Source organism: Phaethon aethereus (genome assembly GCF_964289735.1).
Source record: "Phaethon aethereus genome assembly, chromosome: 2".
Taxonomy (NCBI): domain Eukaryota; kingdom Metazoa; phylum Chordata; class Aves; order Phaethontiformes; family Phaethontidae; genus Phaethon; species Phaethon aethereus.
In genome coordinates, this window is record NC_138582.1 from 150698539 (window position 1) to 150724227 (window position 25689).

Consider the following 25689-nt stretch of genomic DNA (forward strand, 5'->3'; position numbering starts at 1 on the left):
GAGCTACTGTGAAAAGAGTTTTTATTTTCATTCTCTTTTTACTATATGTAAAAAAAATGCAGGCTTCAAAAATATGTACTCATTAAAAATAATGAGTGATTTTGATATTGCTTAAATATATTCAAGTGATACAGGAAAAAGAAGTTGTTGGGTTTTTGTCATTATTTTGTTGCTTAGTACCACAACAGAAAAAAACGTATATTTAAATATCAGAAACTTTCCAAGTCAATGAAGTCTTGAAGTCACTGTTTAAGAAGACTCAAATATTTTAGTCATATGACAGACTAGTGCTTACAACAATTGCCACAAAACACTTTTTCTAGCTGTCTTCATTACAGCTTGGAATTTTTCATTCCATAAACTACAGTACAAAGAAGCATGTGCACTACAGTCAATACTGCAGCTAAATGTGAAAATAGCATAACTGTAAATTTTATGCTCATATTTACAGAGCTGCTTTAGCCTCCAATTGGAATTTTTAGAGTCCTAGGTAAGCACATATTGACCTAGAGGTTTAATTCTGTATCTGTAACACGTGCATCTCTTGACAAGATACGGTAATTACTGTGGTTTAAACATTAATTCCATGAAATGTTATGTTACATACTTGAAGATTATGTAGTAGTTTCTTAAATTACTGATGCCTTTCATATAAGCCTTGCCTTGCAATATGTATGTTATATCACAAATAGAAGATGAAACAAGTAGAACAGAAATTGCTATCTTTTTCTTTCATATCTCCTAACTAGATATTTCTATTTTATCATTATTTTAACCAGAAAAAAAAAGAGGTGTTTTTCTAGACTGGATTGAACATTTTGATCATCGAGAAATAGAGCATTCTTTACTGAATTAAAGTGTATCCCATGTCAGGCAACCCATCAACCCAAATACAGGTTTAACCAAATACAGGTTCACTTTAAATACCAGTGCCAGTGCAATAAATGAATGCAATGCCTTCAATTTTGGCGTTGAATGACACTGTTGTAATGTATCACAAATAAATGTTTCAATTATTTCTCTGTAATGCTCAGCTTTGTTGCTATTTTCTACAGGGAAGCATGATAGGACATCTCTATCAAAATATTTAGGTTATCATTTGATTCAATTCTACTTAAAGTCTACAGTTTTGCAACCAGTTTACAATTAGCGTTCATTTCTCATGCATGAGCTGACCCAGTTACAAAATGCAGCAAATCCATGCCTTTGGGGATTTTTCTCGATGGCTCATTTTACTTCCACCATACAACTCATTTTATATTGTCAATATAGTGAGCAAGGTTACAGTCATCCTGTCAAATTTATTTAAATTAGAATCAGAAAGACTATACTATTCCCTATGGAACGTCACTGAAAACTTTTTGAAACTTTGAGATGTATTTTAACATCATAAAGGGTCTACAACTAATTTCATATGAAAGCAGTGATAGAGAAGAAAATAAGCAATAGTTACAGCAATTTCTTCTATAAACTTATAAAAAGGACTTCTGAAATCCTGGAAAAAACATAATCAACCACGATAACATGTATGATACTGTGTTTGCTAAAAAAGGAGAGAAAAGAGTTATTTCTAACGAAGCCTATAGAATGAAGCCAGATGGAATAAGACCATTTAAAAGGCAGCTATGTAGGCGTCACATCTGCTTGCTTTGACTACCAGAGATCCACTTAACCTAAAATATTTCCTCCTACGTCTCTGAGGACAGTTTAAGCTTCACATTTGTGAGGGTTCTTCTGAGGTCACTTATCCATCCTCACTGTGGGGCTGCTGAAAGGGAGCCTTCCCCAAGCAGAAATTGTCCCAAAGTCACATGCCATTCAGGTCCAAATACACTCAGTTCTGACAGACAAGCCCTTCCATTTTATACAATTTGCTGATGTTGCATTTCTCTCACACATCAGTAGCTTACCAGAACTTCAGTATAAATTTGGGGTGTTTCAATTGGACTTACCCAAACGCCTATCTGAATTTACACATCTAATGCTGATATGGGCAGTATGGGATATAACAACTCAAACTCACTGACACCCATTATAAATCCCTACTTTTAATGCTAACAGTTTTTCAAATGCAGTTTCCTCTCTCGTGCAGGGTTTTGTTTTCCAGCTTCTCAATGGTAAAATGCTTCCATTCTTTCTGGTGAAGAGTTATGATTCTCTCCTCCTGTGTTACAAAAGAATTAGTCTTATAACAATGTCACTGATAGACTCCAATGCTTTTCCTGCTCCGGACCAGGAAGCTGACCTTCAGCAGGTGAATGTCACCCTGTTAGGGATATGTGCTTTACTACCCCCAAAGAATATGACCTAATGTGACTGAGTTTTACATTGCTGCAAATTGAAAGTCCACCTGCTTAGTAGAAATTTTCCAGTAAAGTCCACTGAATTATTCAATTCCACCTGTACTGACAGATTCATAAATAATGAATGTAATGAGTATCTGACATTCCAGAAAGTATCCTTCAGCTTGGCATTTCAGGGTCTAAAAATACTGTTTCTTCCCACATGTTGTGAGCTACTGCCATGTATATGACAAGGATTAAGAAAGGGAAACCAACAAAGAGAACCCGAGAAAGTTACTGGGACAGAAAAAGACGTCATCGCCACCACACTGCTCTGGATGCTCAGTGATCTTTTCCTCCCCAACAGAGAGTTTCAAAACTCTCTAGCAAAGGTTGTTGCTCCCTCTACCTCTAATGGAAGGCTGACATAGAAGATAACAACTTACTCTTGGTGCCACTTACTGAATTAGTACGAATACTTTAATCTCTGTGCTCTAGTTCATGTTAATAAGGACTGCATAAAAGGGCATTCCAATACCTCCCCATTTCTTAGACAACTCTGAAAACAATTTCATTTAATACAGTTAAATTGACAAAACTTGGAGGAGAACACTGCAAAGAAGTTATAGGTCATTTTTACAACATTTTATGGTGTGTGGAATATCATACCATCTAGTAAATAAACAGTAAATGAAAGAAAATCTTACAAAGCTGAATGCTTGGTGACTATTGTTCTACACAGGGATCAAATCAGGAAGAAGTGGACAAAGCAGCATGCCATAAAATAATTTAAGACTTTCTACTGAAAATGTAGGTAAATAATTCATATACCAGGGGCTAATTTAACACTGTCTTTTTCTAACTCTGCGTAACATTTTGATAATAATCATTACAGAAAGATACTCTTTTTTAAGTAGAATAGTCAACTAAATGACATAAGGCAACTAACGGACATTAGGTTCAACAAGGCCAAGTGCAGGGTCCTGCGCCTGGGTCAGGGCAACCCCCGGTATCAGTGCAGGCTGGGGGATGAAGGGATCAAGAGCAGCCCTGCCGAGAAGGGCTTGGGGACACTGGTGGAGGAAAAGCTGGACATGAGACAGCAATGTGTGCTCGCAGCCCAGAAGGCCAACCCTATCCTGGGCTGCATCCAAAGCAGCGTGGCCAGCAGGTCAAGGGAGGGGATTGTGCCCCTCTACTCTGCTCTGGCAAGACCCCACCTGCAGTACTGCGTCCAGCTCTGGAGCCCTCAGCACAGGAAAGACATGGTCCTATTGGAGACAGTCCAAGGAGGGACACAAAAATGGTCCGAGGGATGGAACACCTCTCCTATGACTACAAGCTGAGAGAGCTGGGGTTGTTCAGCCTGGAGAAGAGAAGGCTCTAGGGAGACCTTACTGCAGCCTTCCAGTACTTAAAGGGGGCTTATAAGAAAGATGGGGACAGACTTTTTAGCAGGGCCTGTTGCAACAGGACAAGGGGTAATGGTTTTAAACTTAAAGAGGGTAGATTTAGACTAGATCTAAGGATGACAATGAGGGTGGTGAAACACTAGCACAGGTTGTCCCAAGAGGTAGTTAGATGCCTCATCCCTGGAAACATTCCAGGTCAGGTTGGATGAGGCTCTGAGCAACTTGACCTAGTTGAAGATGTCCCTGATCTTTGCACGGGTTTGGACTAGATGACCTTAAAAGGTCCCTTCCAACCCAAATTGTTCTATGATTCTATGATTCTATGAATATACATTGAGGTTTGACATGCATTCTCAAAGTCTTCCAGGTGCTCACTCAACACAAGCTCTACCTAAAATATTACTTACATTTCCTTAGACTCATCATTTCTTAAGCATGTGTTCAGTCGTTTCACAAATTTCATGAAAGCTATATAAAAATCTGCAAAAAATACTCATAGGCCCTGAAAATTAATGTGATTCTTCTACCAAGTCATTTTTAAAGCATTTATTCAGACTCTATGTTTAAAGGCAGAATTATTTCTGCTTACTCAAAATGAGAAGTCAAAAAACTTCAACACAGAAATATTAGAAAGTCAAAGGACCTGGAGCTTCTCAGAATTTCCATTTGTATGTATCTGCACAAAGCAAGATTAGAAGATAAATCCAGAAAATGGACAAGGTTGGACATGACTCTATGCATGTATGTTCACTGCACAGGAGCACAGCGGGAACTCTACCTTCTTGCAGAGATACACTGGTATTAGCAACAGGAATGACATATTCAACCTCCTGGCTTCCAGACAGATAAAAACGCTCTTGAACGCAACTGGTAGACGCTTAATCACATGAGTTATATGCAGCATATTTGAAATGCAGTTGTGTGGAATTAAGCCTACAGCATACCAAATAATGAATAGCTCTTGGAGTTGCAGTTCATGTTAAACTGTCAGAGGAACCAATGAGAGCAGAAGGCAATCAGTACTGTAGTGCAAGGAAACTTCCACGCCTGCTACGGGCGTGTGGCACTTCATACACTGGCCAGCAAGTGCTATTCTGTCTATGTTAGTAGACACAGTTGTCTTATATGATTAAATGCATATTTTCCAAATGAAACAACAACAACAAAAACATCATGCTTAGGAATATAAAGACAGTCAGATAAAGTGTCGCTTCAGAAGTGGCGAAAACCCCAGCATTGCCTAGAACAATATAAGCTCTTTTTGTATGCAATTTAACATGCTTACCCAGTGTCTTCGTTGATGTGCCATGGTTGGTTTTGTGAAACATAGACATTCATGTGCTGTCAATTTTTCTTGTTCCCTTTCATGCTATTCTCCTCCTTCACTTGAATTCAATAGAGGGGAAAAAAGCCCTTAGAGATGAATATCTGCAAGTTTTATGCGGCAAATCCTACAAAAGGAGCTCTGGGCCTTGCTGTTAACATCTTCTCTTGCCAATTTTCCCTACAATCTGTTTTGGCAATTTAAGAGACCATTTTATGTCTGAGCAAGTAAAGAGGTTGAATAACCCTGCCAATAGCTTCCAAATAGACAGCCATGCCTCCAATGTCTGTTAGGGCCAGTTTCTAAATTCAGATGTGCCCGAGTATGGTGGCAATGCCATTTTTTTCTTCCATTAGTTGCTACATGAAGATCTATTTGCATCACATCTGAGGTAGTACCCAATTCCTTATCATTTCTGTCTTTCTCCAGAAAACAGGTGTTTAGTTGATTAAAATTTGAGAGGAAATCCTGTCCACTGCTTCTCCTGAAGCAGTATAAATTTAACTTAAGGTAGAATGTGACCCTTGATACTTAAAAAGCCAGTGCAACATATTTCATTAAACACAATTAATATATAGCCTTTCTCATTCCAATCCACACACACTGCTTTTGAGAACGTTACAAGATTTGAATTTGTAAGAAAATTCTATTGTATATAATAAAACATTACATTTAAAGAAAGTGCAATTTTACCTAATAATTCAATGAATATTTAAAACACTGTTTTCACACAAATAAGCAAAAAGCTCTGTTAATTTACTTCCTGGAATCGAGGTGTTAAAAAAAAAAAAAAAAAGACTGGTTGGCTTAGTTTGCAGCTTTTCCAAAATCAGCTGGATTTCATGCTCTCTCTCGGCATCCAAAACAGGTTTTACTAACTTCAGTGAGTTCAACTGCCATTATATGAAGGAGACACTTCCATCCCCCAGGGGTGATTCCATGACCTTCTCTTTACTCACTAACTCTACTGACCTTCCTAACTTATGGTCTTCACCAAAATAGGATATCTTAGAAATGTGCTGTGTAAACCAAATTTAATCTGTTTTCTTATTTTGCTTTTGTACCTTAAAGTACAGTTTTCATTTCACACACAATCCAAACCTCCTGGAAAACAACTCGCATACAAATGAACTGTATGACTACATTTTGCTAGCTCTCAAAGGGAGGAAGGGCACAGATGTGCACTGCTGCTTGTTCCCACGAGTTAGGTTCATAAGAGCATGAATGTGGAAGTGAGAAATGCTTACACTGGCTCTCAATGTAATGAGGGCAACCACTGTGAGAGCTTCCATGCACCCTTCCAGCCATACAACTAAGCCAGCAACCTCTAATATCCAAGCACTGGCCTTTATCTTAATGAAAGCTTCTCACTTCATCAATTTGTATGGACACCTGTTTTGCTTTATACTTTGCAGACATTTACCAGGAACAGATTTAAGTAAGAGCAACTTATTTCACATAGGATAAAACATACTTCAAGCCATATATCTAGACATAAAAGTGCAGTGCCAGTAAGTTGTAGCTCATTGCTGCAAACTGCTGAAAGTGTTCCATTTCCCCAAAGGAAATATTATTAGATTGAGTTCCCACTTCTTCATTTACCCATGTGTCATGATAGATCAATGAATAGACTTTTGCCATCTTCTTTAATTATTCTGTTCATTTTGCCACCTTAACTTCTTCCTTGTAAAATCAGTTTACAGTTAGCTTATTGGCAAAATCACCTCTAAAAATATGTGGTAGTTTTTTTATTTTGAGAATACTCTCAAAGTTCAAGATGGACAAAAAACACTGCAAGGTCTTTTTAAAAAAATAACATATTTCTTTGTGCAAACAATATAAAATTTTTGTGTATTAACTACATATTCAATGCCAAGAAACAGTGATATCTGCAGCAGAACTGATGGAAGTTTTATGTTTTGAATAATTGAAAAAATACTAATAAACTTTTATAATACTTATAAACAAATATACTTTGTATAATAGTTATAAACATTTTCACACATATTAATCTGTTAAATGTATTTAAATTTTAAAATGCCTGCACAGCCAAGCAGAGGGTGCTAAAAATCCTGGTAACTCACAGTAAAAAAAGCTGCTTAGTTTATGCAGCCTTCCCTACATCAATCTAGACTAGTTTACGCCTTTCAAACTAACTCAATGCAAAGAAGCTGTAACAGTTGTAGTTTGGGGCAGCTGAACGTGAATGTCGTGGAGAGGCCTCATAATTAGTTCTAATGAGCATGTTGTACACCTGCAGAATTAGGCTTTTAATGCTAAAAAACATGAGACACTGGTGTAAATGTCATTCTTTTCTAAGAAACTCCATTCTGGTCCCGATACATCCACCAAGCCACAAAATAAATTCTATTACTTTAGTCTACATCTTCAGAGGCAGGATTGCTGGTGCCAAAATAACAACCCAAATCCAACGCCCTCCGTTAACCCATGCTCCTCACGCTCCACCCACTATCTTTTTTCCTCACAAGGTTTATATCAATAGCATAAGAGTCAGAGCACTGTGCTCTGACAGCATACATTCATGTATGCTGAAAACAGTATCAGAACAAAAAGACGGTATTTGACAAAGATTCTGCTAAATAACATCTATTATCATTACTTTTATTTTGTTATTTATCTTCATCAGAAATAGCTACACACTTAATTGTGCTTACTTACCCCTGCATTGAAGTTGTTGCAATTTTGTTTCAAATCGGCTCTTTGAGAAGTTTCTAATACTTCAAGGTAAAATCAAAACAAAACTGAAAATTAAACATATGTATTAGTATAATTCTGCTTTGTTATATTTGAAAAGTAAAATTATTTTAGAATTATTAAAGTCCTTACCTTTCAGTGTGTTGAAAACTTAATTGGATCCTTAGTCCATGATGTATACTGTTTGATAAATAAACTACTCTGTGTGGAATGCATTTCTATAATACAGGAGTTTTCTAATTAGATTGAAGTCATGGCCTATGCAGAATTATCTTTCTAGGATATAATGCTATAAATCAAATTATTATTTTAGTCTAAGTATAAATGAAATGCAACTTCTTTTATCATGCACATCTTAAAATTCCATTTTACCCTTCATGATTAATTATTTCTAATAGAGTCCTTAACCTGGAATCTCTGTCAGCTACATACATCAAGAAAAGAAAACAACTCTGTATTGTTAAGACTGAATGGAATAAATCTGTATTGTTAAGACTGGATAGAATAAATCTATATTGTTAAGACTGGGTGGTTAAGAATGAAGAGACAGGAGTGGTACATCCAAGCACTTAAAAGAAAAACACTTTTCACATTTTAAAAGATATTTCTGGGTCTGAAAAGGCAGGTAGATACCTTTGGTTCAGGAGCTAGACAGTATCATAAATAGTGCAACAAGGTCTTCTGCTAGAACAGAAACCCCCTTGTCCCACTCAAAAATAGAGATGGGAAGAAAATTCCTTCTCATTTCACGAAATTTCTTGTTGGATTTTATTTCCCCCCTTCCCACAACAGAAAACCCAATATGCTTTGCACAAGAGAAAGAGTATGCAAGTGAGCTGCGTCACACTCTCCTATATTCTGATGTTGAGGGTACTGGCCTTCGCAGATCTAATTAAATTTCTTGGCATGCCAATATTCAAACTGAGTACCATAGGCCTGGTGTAGGGTACTCCTCTCAACCTCTCCTAACAGAGCAGACCCATGCAAGGGATTAAGTATTCATCAGAGCATTGCTCACTTCATCTCCTTGATGCGTTCCAGAACTACCCCATACAAAAGAATCACTCTTGCTCGAGGAAGCTATGTAGGTCATGAGAGGACCTAATTTAAGTTCCTGGTCTGAATAAAAAATATAGCTGATTAAAACCAGGGACTGGCTGAAGTTTCCCAGATCCCAAATGGAAGTCTTAATGGCCATGCTTTTTGCCACTCTGAAGAATATATCTTTCTCCAGGAAATGAGCCCCATTTTTTTAGCTCAAAGACCAGCTCTGGACATCAAAATCTGAATTAGTGAATGCTTCAGCAAGAATGGTACATCTCCATTGCTGTGATAAACTAGTAGTTTTCAGTGACTTTTTTTTTTTTGTAACATCCCAACCTGAAAAATATTTTTTCTTTCAAGTAAATAAACTCCATCATTTTCTCCTGCTCAGACTTACACTGGATGCCTCTGATGCTGTGCTGTTATTTTATTACTATGAGGAATGATTAAAAATTTTTTCACAAAATCATCTATGGAGACAAGTTCTTGCAGTCGAAGAACGATCAGGAGGGAAGCCAGGACAAGCTAATGGTATTGATTCTGTATTGTTTCTAGCTCATGCTAGTTCTTACCTATTTCATATATATCATAACTTGGTCTACATATTACCCAATATTACATCATGCAGTGAGTTAGACATGCTACAAGGGAATACAATATAAATAAAGAACGTTCCTAGTAAAATGTACATCAGGGGAAGTCCCATTTTCAAAAATCCCACTCCTGAAAGCATTCTGCATTCAAGCAATAAGCTAATGAAACACATGGTTACGTTTTGCTATTTGTCATTCCTTTCTTGTCTTGCAGAACATTGTCTTGCATGTATTTTCTTTTAAAACTCAGTGTCAAAATTTTATCTGCTTCTAGAAAACTCCATCTTGCCAGTTATGCTAATTTTGACAGCCCCTGCTAAAAAAAGACAAAATTATATAGCTTATATAATTTATATAGTTTACATTGTAAACAAAAATTTACAAAAGTATTCTTAGTTGCTGGCAAATCTATTAAAAAAGCAAAAAGTGTCAAATTACTTTAGTATAGCAAATACTTTGAGCATACTTGCTGAAAGCTGGAGAGGTGAACACACATTGCCAATGTGCTGTACAAGTCCATGGTATAAAGTTACACACACTTCAAAATCTGACATACACAAATCGGTCACTAAAATCAGATTCTTCACTCTCACAGACTTCATCAGAAACACCAACAGACACGCTTTTTCTTAGACACACTATTTCTCCATCTACAATCATTTTAGGTGGCAGTCACATACATTACTGATTTGTTCCTGAGTCCTTTTCAGTCTTTGTAACTCGGGTGTATCCGTGACAATACTGAACCCTCTTCCTTTGCTTTCTTCAAAGTCTCTTTTGTATTTTACCTACAGAATAGAAAATAAAGAAAAAGGTTGTTTTTATTTTCCACAATGTGCCCCTAGAAATGTAGAATTTTTTTTTTTTTTTTTTTTTTTTTTTACTGTCAATAAAGAACTTGTGAAAGGCTTTCAGCCCTTAAGGGGGAAGCCTTCCTTCATCAGTGAACGGAGGTAGGCAGCAACGGAGCAAAATTCCCCACTGCCTGAGCAACTGCCTCTTCCAGGGATGCCGGGAGCTCACCTCCACGCGTACTGCAACTGTGGTCATTTCATTCTCAGACCAGTAGCCACAGAACTACAGATGCCAACACAGCATCAAGCAAGCACTTATTTTCACACAAAAAATTAGCTATAACTAAATCTGGAGTCTTCTAATACAGAGTTTCACGTTCCAGCTTCTCTTCGTGATGAGTCTACCATTCTACTCCCGGGTTGAAACATAAATTACATGTTAAAAAAATCCTGCATGAAAAGAGTATTTAGAAGATTGCAAAGTCAAACATAAGTTAGGGAATGGCTGCCTATACAAGCTTAATTTGTCCCTCTTGCACATATGCATTAGGATATTGTCTTTAATCAGGTACTCAATATATTACCCTTTGACAGGCCTCCTGCTTTATTCTGTACACAGCAGAGATGGTTCCACATGTGGTTGTATCCTTTTTCAGACCAGACTATTCAAATCCTACTGTAATGGTAGGGATATTAGTTTCCTCAGGAGCTTTTTTATAGCTCTCATCACAGTCATTAATCAATCTTCATAATGCACCCTGGAAAGTAGATATGGCATTATCCACACTTCTAGGGCAACCTGCAAACTGAGGTGAAAAAAGCTTAATTTCCAAAAACATACAGGCATCTCAGGGTGTTCCCTCTCAGATTTCTAACACTTGAATATGTTCAAATACAGACTTAAGTTACTTGTAGAAGTATTCAGTACTTCTGCAAATCAGTCTTGGGGAATCTCAATTTCAACGTAAAGAAACAAGATGAAACCTGCAAAATCTGAAGTCACTGTTGAGCAACAGAAAAAACTCTGTAGCAAAGACTGAGTTGGGACCCGTGTCTCCACAGATGGATTCAGCTACCTTATCCATAATAACTTCCTTTTACTCCCTATGTCCCCTGCTTTATTCACTACACAGATCCAGATTTTGTAACACATGGGAGAGCAGTAGTACAAAAAGCAGTATTCTCCTTTATACAACTGATATCCAGCAAATATCCAGCTTATGCACCAAACTTTTAGTTCAGGGTTGGCTTAGGCTTATTTCACCAGCAAGCACTTAATGTAATGATGGTTAAATACTGGAAAAAATACCCTAGATAACAAAAGGAAAGTTTCAGAAGGCTATAGAATACACTTTGTCCTGTCCATCCGAATCCTCGATGTGCATGTTCATAATTTTTCATTTTCTTTAAATGCAGTTTTAGTGTACATAGTTATCCTTGTATACAGTTCATGCATAGGCCCATCATACGAATCCTTGAGACATACAGTAAATGACCACAGCAACAACCATTTTTCCTGTGTTCCACCTGTAGAGGCAGCTGAAATTCATACACAAATGACCACAGATTTCATACAAGTATATTCTTTTCACGCCACCCTGAGACTAAGGAAACAGCGTTTCCACTCAGGCTTTTGAGGAAAGCATGGAATGGTGGCCCGTGCCCTTCTGTTCACCTCCCCCAGCTTCAACCCCTTTCTTTCCATTTGATCACTATTATCAGGCATCACTTTGTCTCCCTCTGAGCTTCTAAACTAGTCTAGTCCACCTCTCCATGGCTTCTTGCTAAGTCCCTTTACCCAAGGCACTTCAAATACCATTCTCAAATATGCTTTTTCCATTGCTTATCATCTCTCTTTACTTCTACCAAACTGACTTTCAGAGGCTTCTTTGGACTTACTGGGTGGAGATAATATTCCAGGACTGTCTGGTGCTAAGAAAGAGGTCCTATGAGTATATGTGAACTTTCTTTATTCGAAGTCATACAAAACTTTACCAGATTTGGACAGACTTCCATGGCCAAGGACATGTGCCTAACACAAAAGACTTTCTTCCATCTCAGCAAGCTTCAACTCATCAGCCCTAAATAATAAGACAACAGAGCTGTTCAACAACAACAACAACAACAGCAGAAGTGTCATGAATTTCAAATAAGGGAATAAAAGTCTGTCCTAGTCTCAGCCTTGGAAACAGCTGAGTATTTTGCATAAAAATTCCAAATTTTGCCTGAGGCAGACAGCTGACATGGAAATGTTCAGCCTTACTGCTTAAAGTTTAGCGGCATTATGAGCAAGCGAACACGTTTTATAATGGGAAATGGGCTCGGCCCTGCCTATAAGAGAGATTACCTATTGTTAGAAAGAGCATTTCCTGTTATTAGTTCCAATTGTACCAGCCATTAACTTCAAATGACCTTTATTCATCTTACAAAGGAACAAAAGAAGAGAAGGAGGGAACTAGATAGTTTTAACGTCACATTATTTTAATCCTTCAGGCAGATAAAGAAGGCTCCTGCTCTCTATTAATAAATCACATCACAAGAGTAAGGTTAACTATATCCTTCAGAGCAAGGATACTGAAATCATTAAAAACCCAAATTATTCAAAATATTAGCAGAATTAATATATGCATTATTGGATTATGCTACCTAACTTCAAAATAGAGTTTTACGTTATAAAAATCACAAAGAAATTTAACATTTCATGAAGACCACAGCTCAGTGAAACGTGGCCCACTAAAACCTCTAGTTATTATATGTTCAAAAGAACAATACCCCTCAGTTTCCACAAAACGTCAAATTATAAAGATGCCATCAGTCATTCAGAACTTGGATCCAAAAAAATCCTATTCAGTATCAAAAGTGTGTATGAATGAAGAAGAAAACAACTGCTGACTGACCTCCAATTTTAGATACTTTAAAAATTCAAGTTTTTCTTACACAGAAAACTTTTGGTTACTACAATATCAGGGATTAAAATGCCATTTAATTGCTTTAAACCAGTTTATACTAGAAAAGAATATTCTGTATAGGAGCTGTAAATATCACTATAATGAATGACTTAACTGCAGACTAGGTCTAGCTGGGATGGAGTTAACTTTCCTCGTAGCAGCCGGTATAGTGCTGTGCTTTGTATTTGTAGCTAGAACAGTGTTGATAACACACCGTTTATTGGCTGGTGCTGAGCAGTGCTGGCACAGCATCAAGGATGTCTCCCCAACCTCACCCAAAGGCCACTAGTCTGGGGGTGGGCAAGGGGTTGGGAGGTGACACAGCCAGGACATCTGACCTGAACTGACCAAAGGGATATTGCATATCATAAAACATCATACTCAGCAACAAAAGCTAAGGGAGAGGGGGGACACATTCGTTATTAAGGCATTTGTCTTCTGAAGCAACCACTATGTGTACTGAGGCCCTACTTCCCAGGAAGTGGCCAGGCATTGCCTGCTGATGGGAAGTAGAGAATAAATCTTTTTTTGCTTTGCTTCTATGCACTGCCTTTGCTTTCTTCCCATTAAACTTGACCCATGAAGGGTTTCTTTTAATATTTTCTCCCTCTGTCCGGCTGAGGAGGGGGAGTGAGAGAGAGGCTTGGTGGGCACTTGGCAGCCAGCCAAGGTTAACCCATGACAAACTGGAACCCTTGAAATTTAGTTTTGAAATGGGAATGTCTATAACCCCTAATGACTGAATCATAAATGCAGTCACTTCCTACAAAGATGCTTTTTAGCAACTCATCACCAAAATCCCAGCCAGTGGTTCATAATGCCTCCCTCTTGGCTCCAAAATTCAGTGCAGTCTCACAAATGCAGAGCACCCTCAACGGCTGAATGCCCTGAAAAATTGATCCTTTGAGAAACAATGTGTGGCATAAACGTTAGAAATAAAACAGTAATAAATCACCATAAATGAAAAAGTTTTAAGTGAAAATACTTCATGAGAAGTAATTCTGCACAGACTCACAGTGAAAGGACTAAGTGATCCAACAGATCTTTAACAAATCAGACTTCTCAGATTCATGACATCAGCAAGATATCTTTGAGAGGCCCAAAGACAGGATTGTGTAAATCTATTCACAAGGTCAGCATGAAGCAGCCAAAGACAGAGGGTCCATCTTACTCTGCACATAAAATCTTATGCTTGAGAAAATGCTGCATTTTTTTGCAGGTATACTTAGTACCTGGCAGCAAAACAACCTATTAGCAAAACAACATTAATTTTTCCTGGTAAAAATACTCTGAAAATATAAATGGAGCTTAAAAGATTGATTATTCTCTTGGGTTTTGTGGCACCTACCCTTAGTCCAGACTCATTTGCAGTAGCAGAAGCACACCTCAGTTGAACAAAAAACACAGGAATCCAAAAACACCAAACAAAAAAAAAGCAGAGCAAGAATTCAACATGGTAGATCCTCATGCTCTTATCATCACTGGAGAGCTGTGAATAATGCTGACCTCATAAACACTCTTCATTCCATCTTTACCTCAAAAAGTTACTCAGCCACTACAAAGCAAATATTAAATCCCCAACAGCTAAGGCAATGTCAAAGCTGGTTTCCTGTACAGTCCCTTCTCCACGTCCCTGTACTGTACAGACCAGCTAGCTATGCCAATAACCTGCTTCCAGAATATCGCCTTTCCTTACTCTGGTACACTGTATAGCCCCACAGGCTGTGGCACCATCATGCCTGATGTCCAGCAAGGAAGGAGTAAACCACAACAGCAGGGCAGAATGAGAAGACTGGACCCCACACACCACATTTGCCCTGAGAGGAATGTTCATAGACCACACCCTGAATATTTATGAATATGTTTCAGTACATTGTGTTTGAGGTTTGCCCAGAGCCATCTGCTCCTTCTGTGCCCAGCACACACAACTACTTCCCAAAGGTCACCATCTGCTAATACACTGGTTTTCACAGACTGGCAAGAAATACTCTCCCACAGTACAGGTCCTAGAGGCGCATCTTGGCAAAGATGCCTTTGTTTGGATCTGCTTCTTCCATAAAGCATCTACGTCTGTTGATCTTGCCTTGATATAAATTTGCTTCTTACAAACTTAATGGCAAGACAGAGAAAAAATTTGCTCTATAAGTTAGGTTTTTATGAACATGACTAAAAAAAATATTTACAGGTAAATCAAACATAAAGAACAATTCCAGACTAAACTCAGTAAGACTTCCTTTTAGTTGACTAATCCCTTGTGTGAAGGATCCCTAACATTATCCTACCTGACAAAGCTAGGTTTCAGTCTTCTCAGCATAGCCTGTTTTCTAACACTGCCCATAGCTCTACATCCCATTCCTCTCCTGTTCATATCAGAGGTACATTTAAGTCTCATCGAAGACCCAACAACAGTCGGTACTCAAGCTGCCCAAGCACTGCTTCTCCTAATGGCAGTAAAACATGGTCCTCCCACTGTCATTCAATTAGAACTATTGTCCACAGTAAATCTAAATAGACATCTGGAACACTGAAACTGGGAATGGCCCCAAGGGCAGACTAAATTATCTTCAAGGTTTTCATATGAACTGGAAGCTATAGGTTGGGCATTCCTCAGCGAAGACAAGAAGCTACGAACTCCTAAAAAGCCACTGATGAATGAGTGTTGCTGGAACAAGGGACTGCAGGGTTAAAGATTTCACCCCTTTAGTTTTACTGTTCTTAGTCAGCTAAAGGAATCTTCATTAAAAGCAGAAAAGTTGTAGGGAGTAAAATAAAACAAAACAAAAATTCCCTGAGACTGCATTTTGTAATTTTTTCAACCCATCTTTGGAATGCACACAGTTATATTTTAGAAATTTTTTCTTTTAATATAGTAAAAAAGCCATTTTCACAACTCACGGCTCTGAAGCATACATCATAATAGTTGAAACTTTCTGAAAGAAGAAATTTTCTCATTCAAAGATGTTTTAAATCTGAAGAGGCCAGCACTCCAACACTACAAAAAACATTTGCAATAATAAGGAGTAAAAAGGTTCCAGTGCCATCACTAACATTAAATACACTGTCTTTCTATATACACCATCCAAACATCGGGCAAGTCTGTCTGTGCTACCCTGTAGAGTACATCTGAGCAAGTCTCCAACCATCTGCAAATCTGCACTATAATTCCCTGAGGACCTTCACAGTTTTGCCAGGGAACTACTTCTAACAAACAAAACTCTTGGAATCCACGTCAGAACAGTTAAAATGTTGGATGGGTGCAAATGAAAATGTATAAATAGTAACTCTGGAGATAATGACTCTATAATGTGGTCTCTTTATACTGAGGATGGTGAGAGCGGCTCAAAGAAAAAGCACGGGCAAAAGCATTCCAGACCCTGGGATGTGCAGGGACAGGAAATTGGAGGCAGTGAGAGATCAACGATTTCAGAATGAGAAAAAGATGGAGTGCTCCATTTCGATATATCACAACAGCATGTGAACAGTAGCTGGGATCCAAGTAAAATTATGACTGAAGAGAGAGCGATCTGAGACTGTTTCAACAGGCTTACATCCGAATAAGTCACCGAGGCTCCAGTCCATCAAAAGTTATTGCACCTTATTTTGTTATTGGGCAAAGAGGAGGTCAGTCACATCCTTTTCTATTAAAATATAACCTTGATATTCTCCAAAGTCCACACATACAAAGAAGGCTACATAAAGAATGAGCCAGTGGCAGATCAAGCTGTTTTGCCCCCACTTCCACCAGCAATCATCATCCACTTCATTTGTGAAACAAACTTTACATCAACATTTTAGAAGTGGTAAACAAATTCCATGCAGAATTGTAGCCACGGAGAGTTGAGGTTGAAGCGTCATCTCATTTCAGAGAAATGCTGTCAGATCTTCTGTCCAGTCCCCATCGCTTGGTATATTCCGTATTTGAACTAGTTTTTTTCCAAGGAACAGAAGTCTGAGGAGATGAAGGATTTCTTACTCTGCCACAACAGAAATAGGTATGCTTTTACCATACCTCATCTCCAGGCAGAAAATGAAAAATTGATCTATATCATCTACATGCAACCTGATAAATTACCACAAAATTTAATACCCTCAAAAATGAAACTAATGACAGCAAACGCTTCCAAACAGAAGGTTAATTATCAGATGTAAAGGGGGTATGGGAAAGAAGAAAACAAAAAAAACCCCGAACATTTAAATTCCTCATGTATAGATTTGCTAAATCCTGGAATATGGTTTTAACTCCAGGTTCTGAACTAAACATACAGTCACTGTCTTGCTATTCTCTCCATCAGAAAGGCAAATGTGTCTTGCTGTTCTCTCCATCAGAAAAGGCAACCACAAGGAAAATGATGAACTCATGAGCTGTGTACTCTGAAGTAAGTACGCAGTAAATCACAAGCACGTATGAGCTTGCTCTGCCTACTCTCCAAGGTAGACAGAAAATGCATAACTGCTGGTTGGCTAGGGCATCCGGACTGAGCTAGTAAGTCCTGCTGAGAGGCAGGATATGTTAGTTTGGGCTCAGTGCCATGCAAACCATGGCCATGCAGCCTTTAGTTGGCTCACAGTACTAGCAGAGCTCAGAGGCATCTGCCCACTATGTACACCAGAAAGATATAACCCAAAACTGCACACCCACAGAAAAGAGAGGCAGCCACAACAACAGTTCTGGGAGTGGGAGGGGAAAATCCCCCACAAAACCCCACCAAAAAACCCCCCAAGCCCCACCCAATAAATCTTTCATATAACACAAGGACCATAATGGTCCAAAGAGAGTAGAAAATTTCAAAGAATCAAGCCAAAAACTGAACTAAAAAATACAGCATGGGATGTAAAGAAGATTGAGCCCAGAAGGGATGTAAAGACGACTGACGTCAGAAAACTGTAATACAGACCAAGGGTGCAAGCTGTAGTCATATATTAGAAAAGGTAACCAAAACAAACACTAACAGGCAGCAGAAGCCAGCACATGACACGCAGAGGGAAAAAAAAAAGTCTGTAAAACTTTCGTATCAACTGCCAAAATATCAGGGAACATTGACTGCTCTAGCAGTAGAAAGAGGCTGAAATGAGTCCAACTGAGAGCAACCAGAATGCAGCCCAGAACAAAGTGCAGAGGAAAGAGATGTGAAAAAAAAATCTAGATTTGAGCAACACAGACATGCAGGCATGCAGGCATTACAGAAAATTATGAGATGCAGTGGCAATTACAGCTTCTGGCCTCTGCTAACAGCTTAGTAAACTCAGGGTGTCTCATGTATGTCGCTTAGAAGCCATGTAGCTGGCACCTTATATACCACTCACATAGTAAACTATCATCATGTCTCGTTATCCTACAGTTTCTCTTACCTACCTCCCTGATAATGACATGCCATCTCTTATTCTATGGAGTTAATGGATCATTTGCCTTTAGGTGCTCTTATGGAAGCTCCTTACAACTGTTTATTCTGTCATTTACTGGTTATTTCTTGGAACCTGGTACATCAAGTGGAAGCCTGCAGTGGAACCCTGGCTGCAAAATCCATACCCATTGTACACCCTGTGCCTCCTTTGCCGTGTTACTTATAGACGTCTCGCGCGGTCAGTTCCTCTGTCTCTCTATAACCAAGGGCAGGGGAGAGGGACTACCTATCTTTTCCTTTCAACTGTAAGCAAATTCTGAAATCCTTAAAATTTTTCTGCCCTCCAAGTTACCTTTCTGCCATTCAGTAATGAAGATAAAACCCCAAGCTATTGATGGCACCATGAAGGTACCCTAGCGCTTCAGAAGGAACTGAAGTTGGGAATGAAAAGGGAAAAAAATACGAAAGTCCATAAAATCAACTTCCAGTTAATGCCTGCAGCTTGGCATCCACAGATTAGTTTTAGTTAAAACTCTAGCTAGAACTTGGCAGTAAACCAAATTTTTTTTTTGAGATTGTAAATTCTCCCTTTTGTCCTTCATTTTAAAGCAGGAAGGAAAGGAAGGTGAATGGAAAATGATACACTTAAGAAAAGCAGTTTCATACCAGCAAATACATAGCAAAGAGTTCATCCTTGTGTGTTTAAATTTGCATTTATTTTCAACTCTGAATGTCAGATATTCTAAAGAAATTTCAGCTGCAGAGGGGAAAAACACAGAAAATGTTGTTTTGTTCCAACTAATATTCCAAAAACTATCAAAAGACAGAGGTTTGTGAAGAGAACTGAATCACTGCAAGTGTTGAACTTTAGAGCAGTCTGTTAGCTGAATCACTTAAAGGGAATAATTTCTTACAGAATTCAGTACGTAGGCAGCCTCCTAGAAATGCAAATCTAATATTTACGTCATCAGTCTCTCAAATATCATGATAACAACAAGCTGAGTGAAACTGTTAGAAACATAGGAAAGTCAAACAATTCCAAAATTACAGCCACATGAGCTGAGATCAGAAGATGCCAAAGGCCACCAGTAAAATCAGTGTTGCAACACGGTTCTGACTCTTTCCTTCAACCACTCTGATGCTTGAATCATCTAAGTATACAGTTTCCAATACCTCCAAATTGTTTGCCTCTACACTTAGAAAATGCTTGCACAGGTAATCTACCTCATTTGCAAAGAGCATACAGACTCATCACCCCAGAGTCCCTGGCTCGAGCCCACACCTACCCATGCACCCCGGGAATTGGACCTCAGTCCTGCCACAAGTCATGGGGAAGGAGACATAGTTTGTCCTAGAGCCCTGAAGCTACAAGACCCAAGGGATACATATCAAAAAATCTTAGCCACATGCTCAGGGAAAGCACTACAGTGAGAACATAGTAACTTGGGGATTGTTTTGTAGTGTTGATGGTAATTAGACCATTCCATTTGTCAGCTAAATAAAATGGGCAATAAAAATACATCCAGTCCCCTCATCCTGCCCCCATCAAAAACATCTGCTGCTCAGACTCTCACTTTAACATCCTTAAATTGAGATCAGATAATTAAATCATCCTCCAAGCCTGGCCTTCAATTTTAGGATCTTCTTTGGGAGCCTCAGCTAAAGCTTATTACAGTTAATAGGAAAATTCCAAGTAATTTCAGTTCATCCTTTAATACAGCCATTACCCCAGAGAACTTCTCAGGTGGTGACAACTGGCCAGGAACAGTGGGCTCGTTAGACAAAAAGCAGATGTCTCTAATACAGACACCTACATACAACCTCACCAACCATCCCACTTTTACAGTGAATGGAGAGAAACAGGCATTTTCAGAGAACACCTCAGCTCATCTTGAAAAAGATATTTAAAACATCTTTAAAATACCTGTAAATGTAAGAATACATCCTAAATATACCTAAAATAGCTTTAGATATCTTAAAAAGACATCTAAAGCCACGTGAAATTAACTCTATCCAGAGCTCCAACACTCTCCATCATGTTGTCTATACATCTCCTGTCACACTGTATTTTTGTGAGCTGCTTCAAAATAAATTTGTGACCAGTTTCCTAAATCTTCAGAATTCTAGAGCTGCACACAGATGCCAGTACTGAGTTTGGTGTGGGATCAGTTTTCAGATGCAGAAACTATCAGCTGCACAGTGTTTTTTAAATTGAGAGCTGAATCACCAGATTTTTTTCAAACCGTGCCTGTAGAGCAATATGTAAAACCAAACTAAAAGAGTTGTTATTTATGATGTGCAAAGGAAACGAGAAGGGCAAGGTACCCTTTAAATATATCCATTATTCATTCCTACTGAATACTCATGACTTCTGCTTCAAACAGCGAGGGATATGTTGTGAGAGATGCCCTTCTAATACAAACAAGGCAGGAATGTTAGTACCAGAAGGTTCCCTGCAGGCTAAAAAGTGACAGTTGGCTGGGCTAGGATCAGAGCAAAAAGTGGGGTGTAGCAGCAGGGCCTGCTTACACCCAGAAAAAAGTGGAAAGAAAAGGAAAGGTCCACAAATTAAAGAAATTACTCCGGAAATTAACTGAAAACTTAAAACAACAACAAAAAAAAAAACAAAACCAAAAACAAAACCAACACTGTTTCAGAAAAGGAAGACCAGGCATCCTGACAGGGGCTGTATGTTGCATTTCTTATCAGAGATGTTAGTTACTAACACTGAGCGGGAGAGAGGGAAGAGAAAGAGGAGAACAGTTACAAATCACTCTAGTTGCAAAAACTGCTCCCTTTGTTAAATGGCAGTTAGCGGAGATAAGGTGGAAATTTAAAGGATCTTATTTAAATGCTATCCTGTGCTCTTTTTTCAAAACTTCCATAGAAATGCATAATAAAACCAAGTATTTTTTAGTTCCAAGCACTAAAGGCCACAGACTTGAGTTTTGGTTTGGGTTTTTTTTCCCTTACTGATCAGGCAAAACTAAGAGAGAGGTCATCGCCTCTTACAGGAGGGAGGAATGACATTCCTAAATCTGTATACATCCTACCTTCTGATTGCTTTTAGGTTTTGAAAACAGATGAGCTTTATGATTACTGTAAAGCCTTGTACTTGTGAAACAAAGTAGACTGATAAAAATAACTTTGTCATAACTTTCAATACTGTTTATTTTTCTTTCTCACCTCTAATAAGCAGGAAATTATCCGTCCCAAGACAACCTAACCTTTTTATTTTAGGGGAGGGATAGTAGTGGCAGGGATAGTCTTACAGTAATGATACAAACGGTATGTGCCATTTGTATGCAAGGAAATAGGAGGACTGGCACATAACATTAAAAAAATCTGAAAGATGATAATTTTCTTAGGTATGAAATGGTTTGCATATTTTTTAGAGATTTGTTTATCTGGAAGGGAGAAGCCTCAGCCTACATTCAGCCAGCATGCTATCTCCTTTTTCATATCTCAGGAAACATCATATCCTACAGGTAAGATGGAACAGGGATTTTGGTCTGTCCGATTCACCTGTGCAGGGAGGTATATTCCACAGAAGGCAAATACGGCTTCTGCAAGTAATACAGCAGCCTGCACAAATCAAATAGGCTGAAAAAAAGAGACACATTTAAATGCACTGAAATGTTCATTAATTGCAGATAATGTCGTCCAAAGCCCACAGGACCCTCATGCGCTGGCGTAATAGGAAAAGGCAAAACTTCTGGCAATTGCGCAATGTGCTTTCCAACATATTTATGTGAATTGCAGAGACTAGATACAAACTTCCCAGATTCCAAATAATGATTGTCCTTTTCCTTGACAATTTTTAATCTTTTCTGATGCAGGGAAATGCAGTTAACTCACAGCAGTAAGTTTGATCCTCAAGGTCTCCTGTCAATTTCAATGCACATTCAGGTATTTTGAGAAATGGTAAATATTGCACAATTAGTTCTAATATAATACAGAAAAGAAGTTTGAAGACAAACATTGCCTCTTCACAACAGAATAGCCCCAAAAAGCAACATCCTTGTCACTCCATGCAACTGCCTCTGTAAAGCACATTTGAATCATTATGTCATGTTGCTTAAACAGGCCAAATAGGAGTAACTGGGCAGGCACTTTATGGGCATTATTTCCACAATGACATTGTTTCTATGTTACTTTCCTATCACAAAGCTTAAAAGCACATTGTAAGTCCTGCCTGCTGGAAAGATATGAAGGAGTATTTTCCATTTTCCAAAGCATGGGAAGTTCTGAAGGGAGGCCACTCTGACGTCTTTCCCTGAAAGACCTCCTGCTGCTGAACTCGTCTGTGTGCCCTGTAATGGGACTGTGTCCAACCTACTGTCCAACCAGCAAGAACGTGGACCTCTAGAAACCCAGCTTCAACTAGCGTCAGTGTTTGAAGGAGACTGTTCTGCATGATGGCTTGCAGCCACCTAGGGAGACCAGGTTAGCAGTGAGACAATCATTGGTAGAGCCACAGTGGAGCTCAAAACCTGCGATATGAAGGGTAACTGCCTCTTCCGACACTTGCAGAACACGCTGGAAACAGGTACATAATGTAAGAGGACAGTGAGCAAAAAAATGGAGACACCATATGCCCAGCACAAAACAGAGCGCTCAGATAAGAAAGTTCAGTGCTACCACAACCACTGTCAGACCACAGCACAGGAAAAGAACCATAAGAAATGAATAGATACAGGTACGTTGTACACACAGCATTACAGATATCTGTTGCACTGCTGAATACCAAATTTATTATTTCTTTTATTTCCCCATCTGTTTACCCCCTTCTCCTGACTTTTACAGATGGAGTATAAGCTCTTTTCAGGCAGATACTGGTTTTTTTTGTGTTGAATTCATACAGCTCCTAGCGCAGTGTGCTAGGAGTAGAGCTACTGGATACTGCACTAACCTGGGCATTTGCTGAAAGCGGATGTCGTGGCAGCCATTCTCTCTGCCAAAACTCAACCAGAGTGTTCAGACAGACACCTACTCTCACTGAGCCGCAGTGCCCAGGGATACGCATCAGCGTCATTCAAGGTATTTGGGCTCTACAAACCAGCAGTGTCCACGAAATCAGCCACAAAGGCAGAGGAAGGAAAGAGAGCAGGCAGAAAAGTACTGGCAGCAGCAGTTAAGTGAGGAGTTACACTCCATTCCCTGACCCAGACCTGTGTCAATATGGTGTGTTAACGCTGCTTGTCTCAAAGATGTATCAATACTGACACAGGCACTGCCTATACCAGACTTTGGAAATGTGTGAGAAGCACACATTCGAACAGATCGTCTGTCACCGTGCACATGGTGCAGCTCATACCAGCATACGGCGCTGGCACGGGGAGCAGAGCGTAGATGCAGTTAGTACCAGCGGAAAAATATTTTTGGTTAGCTTAGTCTAACTCCTGCCACTCGGAGCAAACGGCACACTGTGTGCACTATGGTATCCTCAGTCTATGATCATGTCAGTCCCAACTCACGCTGTCACACCCCTGACAACAGCTTTAGTTCAGATTTGGCCCTCAAATCGGCAAGGCATCAGATGACAAGCCGCAGGCTGCTCCATCCGAAACGCCCTGGTCTTCAAGGCGGTTACTTGTTTGCGACACACTAGTACTAGCCCAAGGGGTGGGGAGAAGCTCCTGCAAGGCTCCTGGCAGGTTGCCCCTGTTGGGTTCTGCTTGCAGTCAGAGCTCCTCACCCCACCCCAGCAGTGCTGGTGGCTGTAGAGGTGGTGGAGCAAGCGGTGGCCAGGATCAGGCCTTCACCTGCAGCCTCAGAGGCAGCTCGGTGGAGCAAGGTCTGCAAACCGTGTGCCTGAGAGCCAGCAGCCCAGAGCTCGAAGGGGAGACGGGCGTGGGACAACACACCGAGAGAGTTACCTGAGAGCAAGAACAACAGCGGGGAAGAGAATTGCAAGGATAAACTTAAGAGGGTTTGGGATATTTGTCTGGCTGCATGCAAACATTTGTGGGATCCTCAAAAAATCCTGGACCTGTCTCAGTAATTTTCTAAAGAAAAATGGAGGGGAAAAGATATTTGGCATTGCTGGAATACCAGGTGGCTTCACTGTTTGGCAACCATCTGGTCTCAGTTTTCTCTTTGTTAATAGCACCAGCATCAAATGAGACAGAAATAGGAAATGTTAAGTATTAAAATATACACAATTAGACAAATAAAAGCTATCATAAAACAAAGGGAATCCAGCAAATGGACAGCAGTGTTAAACGCATGGCAACTCATTAAAAAAAAAAAAAATTTAAAGGCAAGGCCATTCTGAATTATAACTAAATAGAAGTTAATTTAATGCTTGTAGTATTACACAAGAATTAAGATATTTTTGCTAATGGTTTTTCACTGTCCTCTCCTCCAGCTCCTCCACACGCCATATAGTAAAAGAGCTGCAGAAACAGCCAGAAATGTTCAGATTACAAAGAAGACAACGCAACACAGAAGAGGAAAACTAGAGGAAGGAGGGAAACAGCAGTGGGGCCAGAGCTGTAGGTGAGTACAAAGGACCAAATCAAAGACCCACATTTATTGATCTGTTATTTAAAATTAAATTAAAAAGAAACCATATTTGAATTTCACATGGAATTTTTTTGTCAAAGATAGTTGTAACTGCACAAAGCACTTAAGACTTCTCTGAAGTCTCAATGTTTCAAGATGTTTATTACCATCCCAAACTAAGATCAGTTATTACTTTAAAATATGAAGCATATGCAAGGGCGGGGGGGCCAAGACAATCTTCAAGTTCATTTGCCTCCATGAAAATCCTCTTGTTTGCACATATGCAGTAGACAATTACATGACATGTTGCTTTTGCACATTACTAATCTACACGCATAACATAACTAATCACAATTTTGCAGGCAGAGTTTAAAGACCTTGGTGCAAAGTGTTTGCTTTTTTTATTTTACAGATTAAATAAAACACCAAGTAGAAAAATAACAACTATAGCAAGCAAATCTAACTTGAAAATTGAAGCAGAGAAGCACTTCAGCAACCAGGGACCCTTATGGCCTCTGCCACTTGACTTCATGGTCTTATTCCAGCTGTCAGAGAAAACAATAGATGCAAACACGGCGGGAAGATTGAATATTCTAAAAAAATGCAACTATGTCCCATAAATGCCAACATGTGCAATGTAATCATTGCCATGAAAAAAAGCATCCGTTTATCATGCTATATGTGAGGAAACTTGTCATCACAATCATGTTGTGCACTAAGAAGATTAA

The 25689-nt window shown here is 39.1% G+C and overlaps 1 protein-coding gene across 2 annotated transcripts in view; it reads right to left on the reverse strand.

The window, feature by feature from the left end:
- The window catches only part of LOC309402900 (LIM zinc-binding domain-containing Nebulette), a gene marked incomplete at its 3' end in the record, with an annotated part of 280892 nt that overhangs the window by 134706 nt on the left and 120497 nt on the right, over positions 1–25689 (reverse strand). For both annotated transcript variants that reach the window (XM_081996866.1, XM_081996865.1), the window contains exon 4: positions 10051–10158. In XM_081996866.1, the coding sequence (XP_081852992.1) occupies positions 10051–10158 (108 nt within the window). The remainder of the gene's footprint in view (positions 1–10050; positions 10159–25689) is intronic.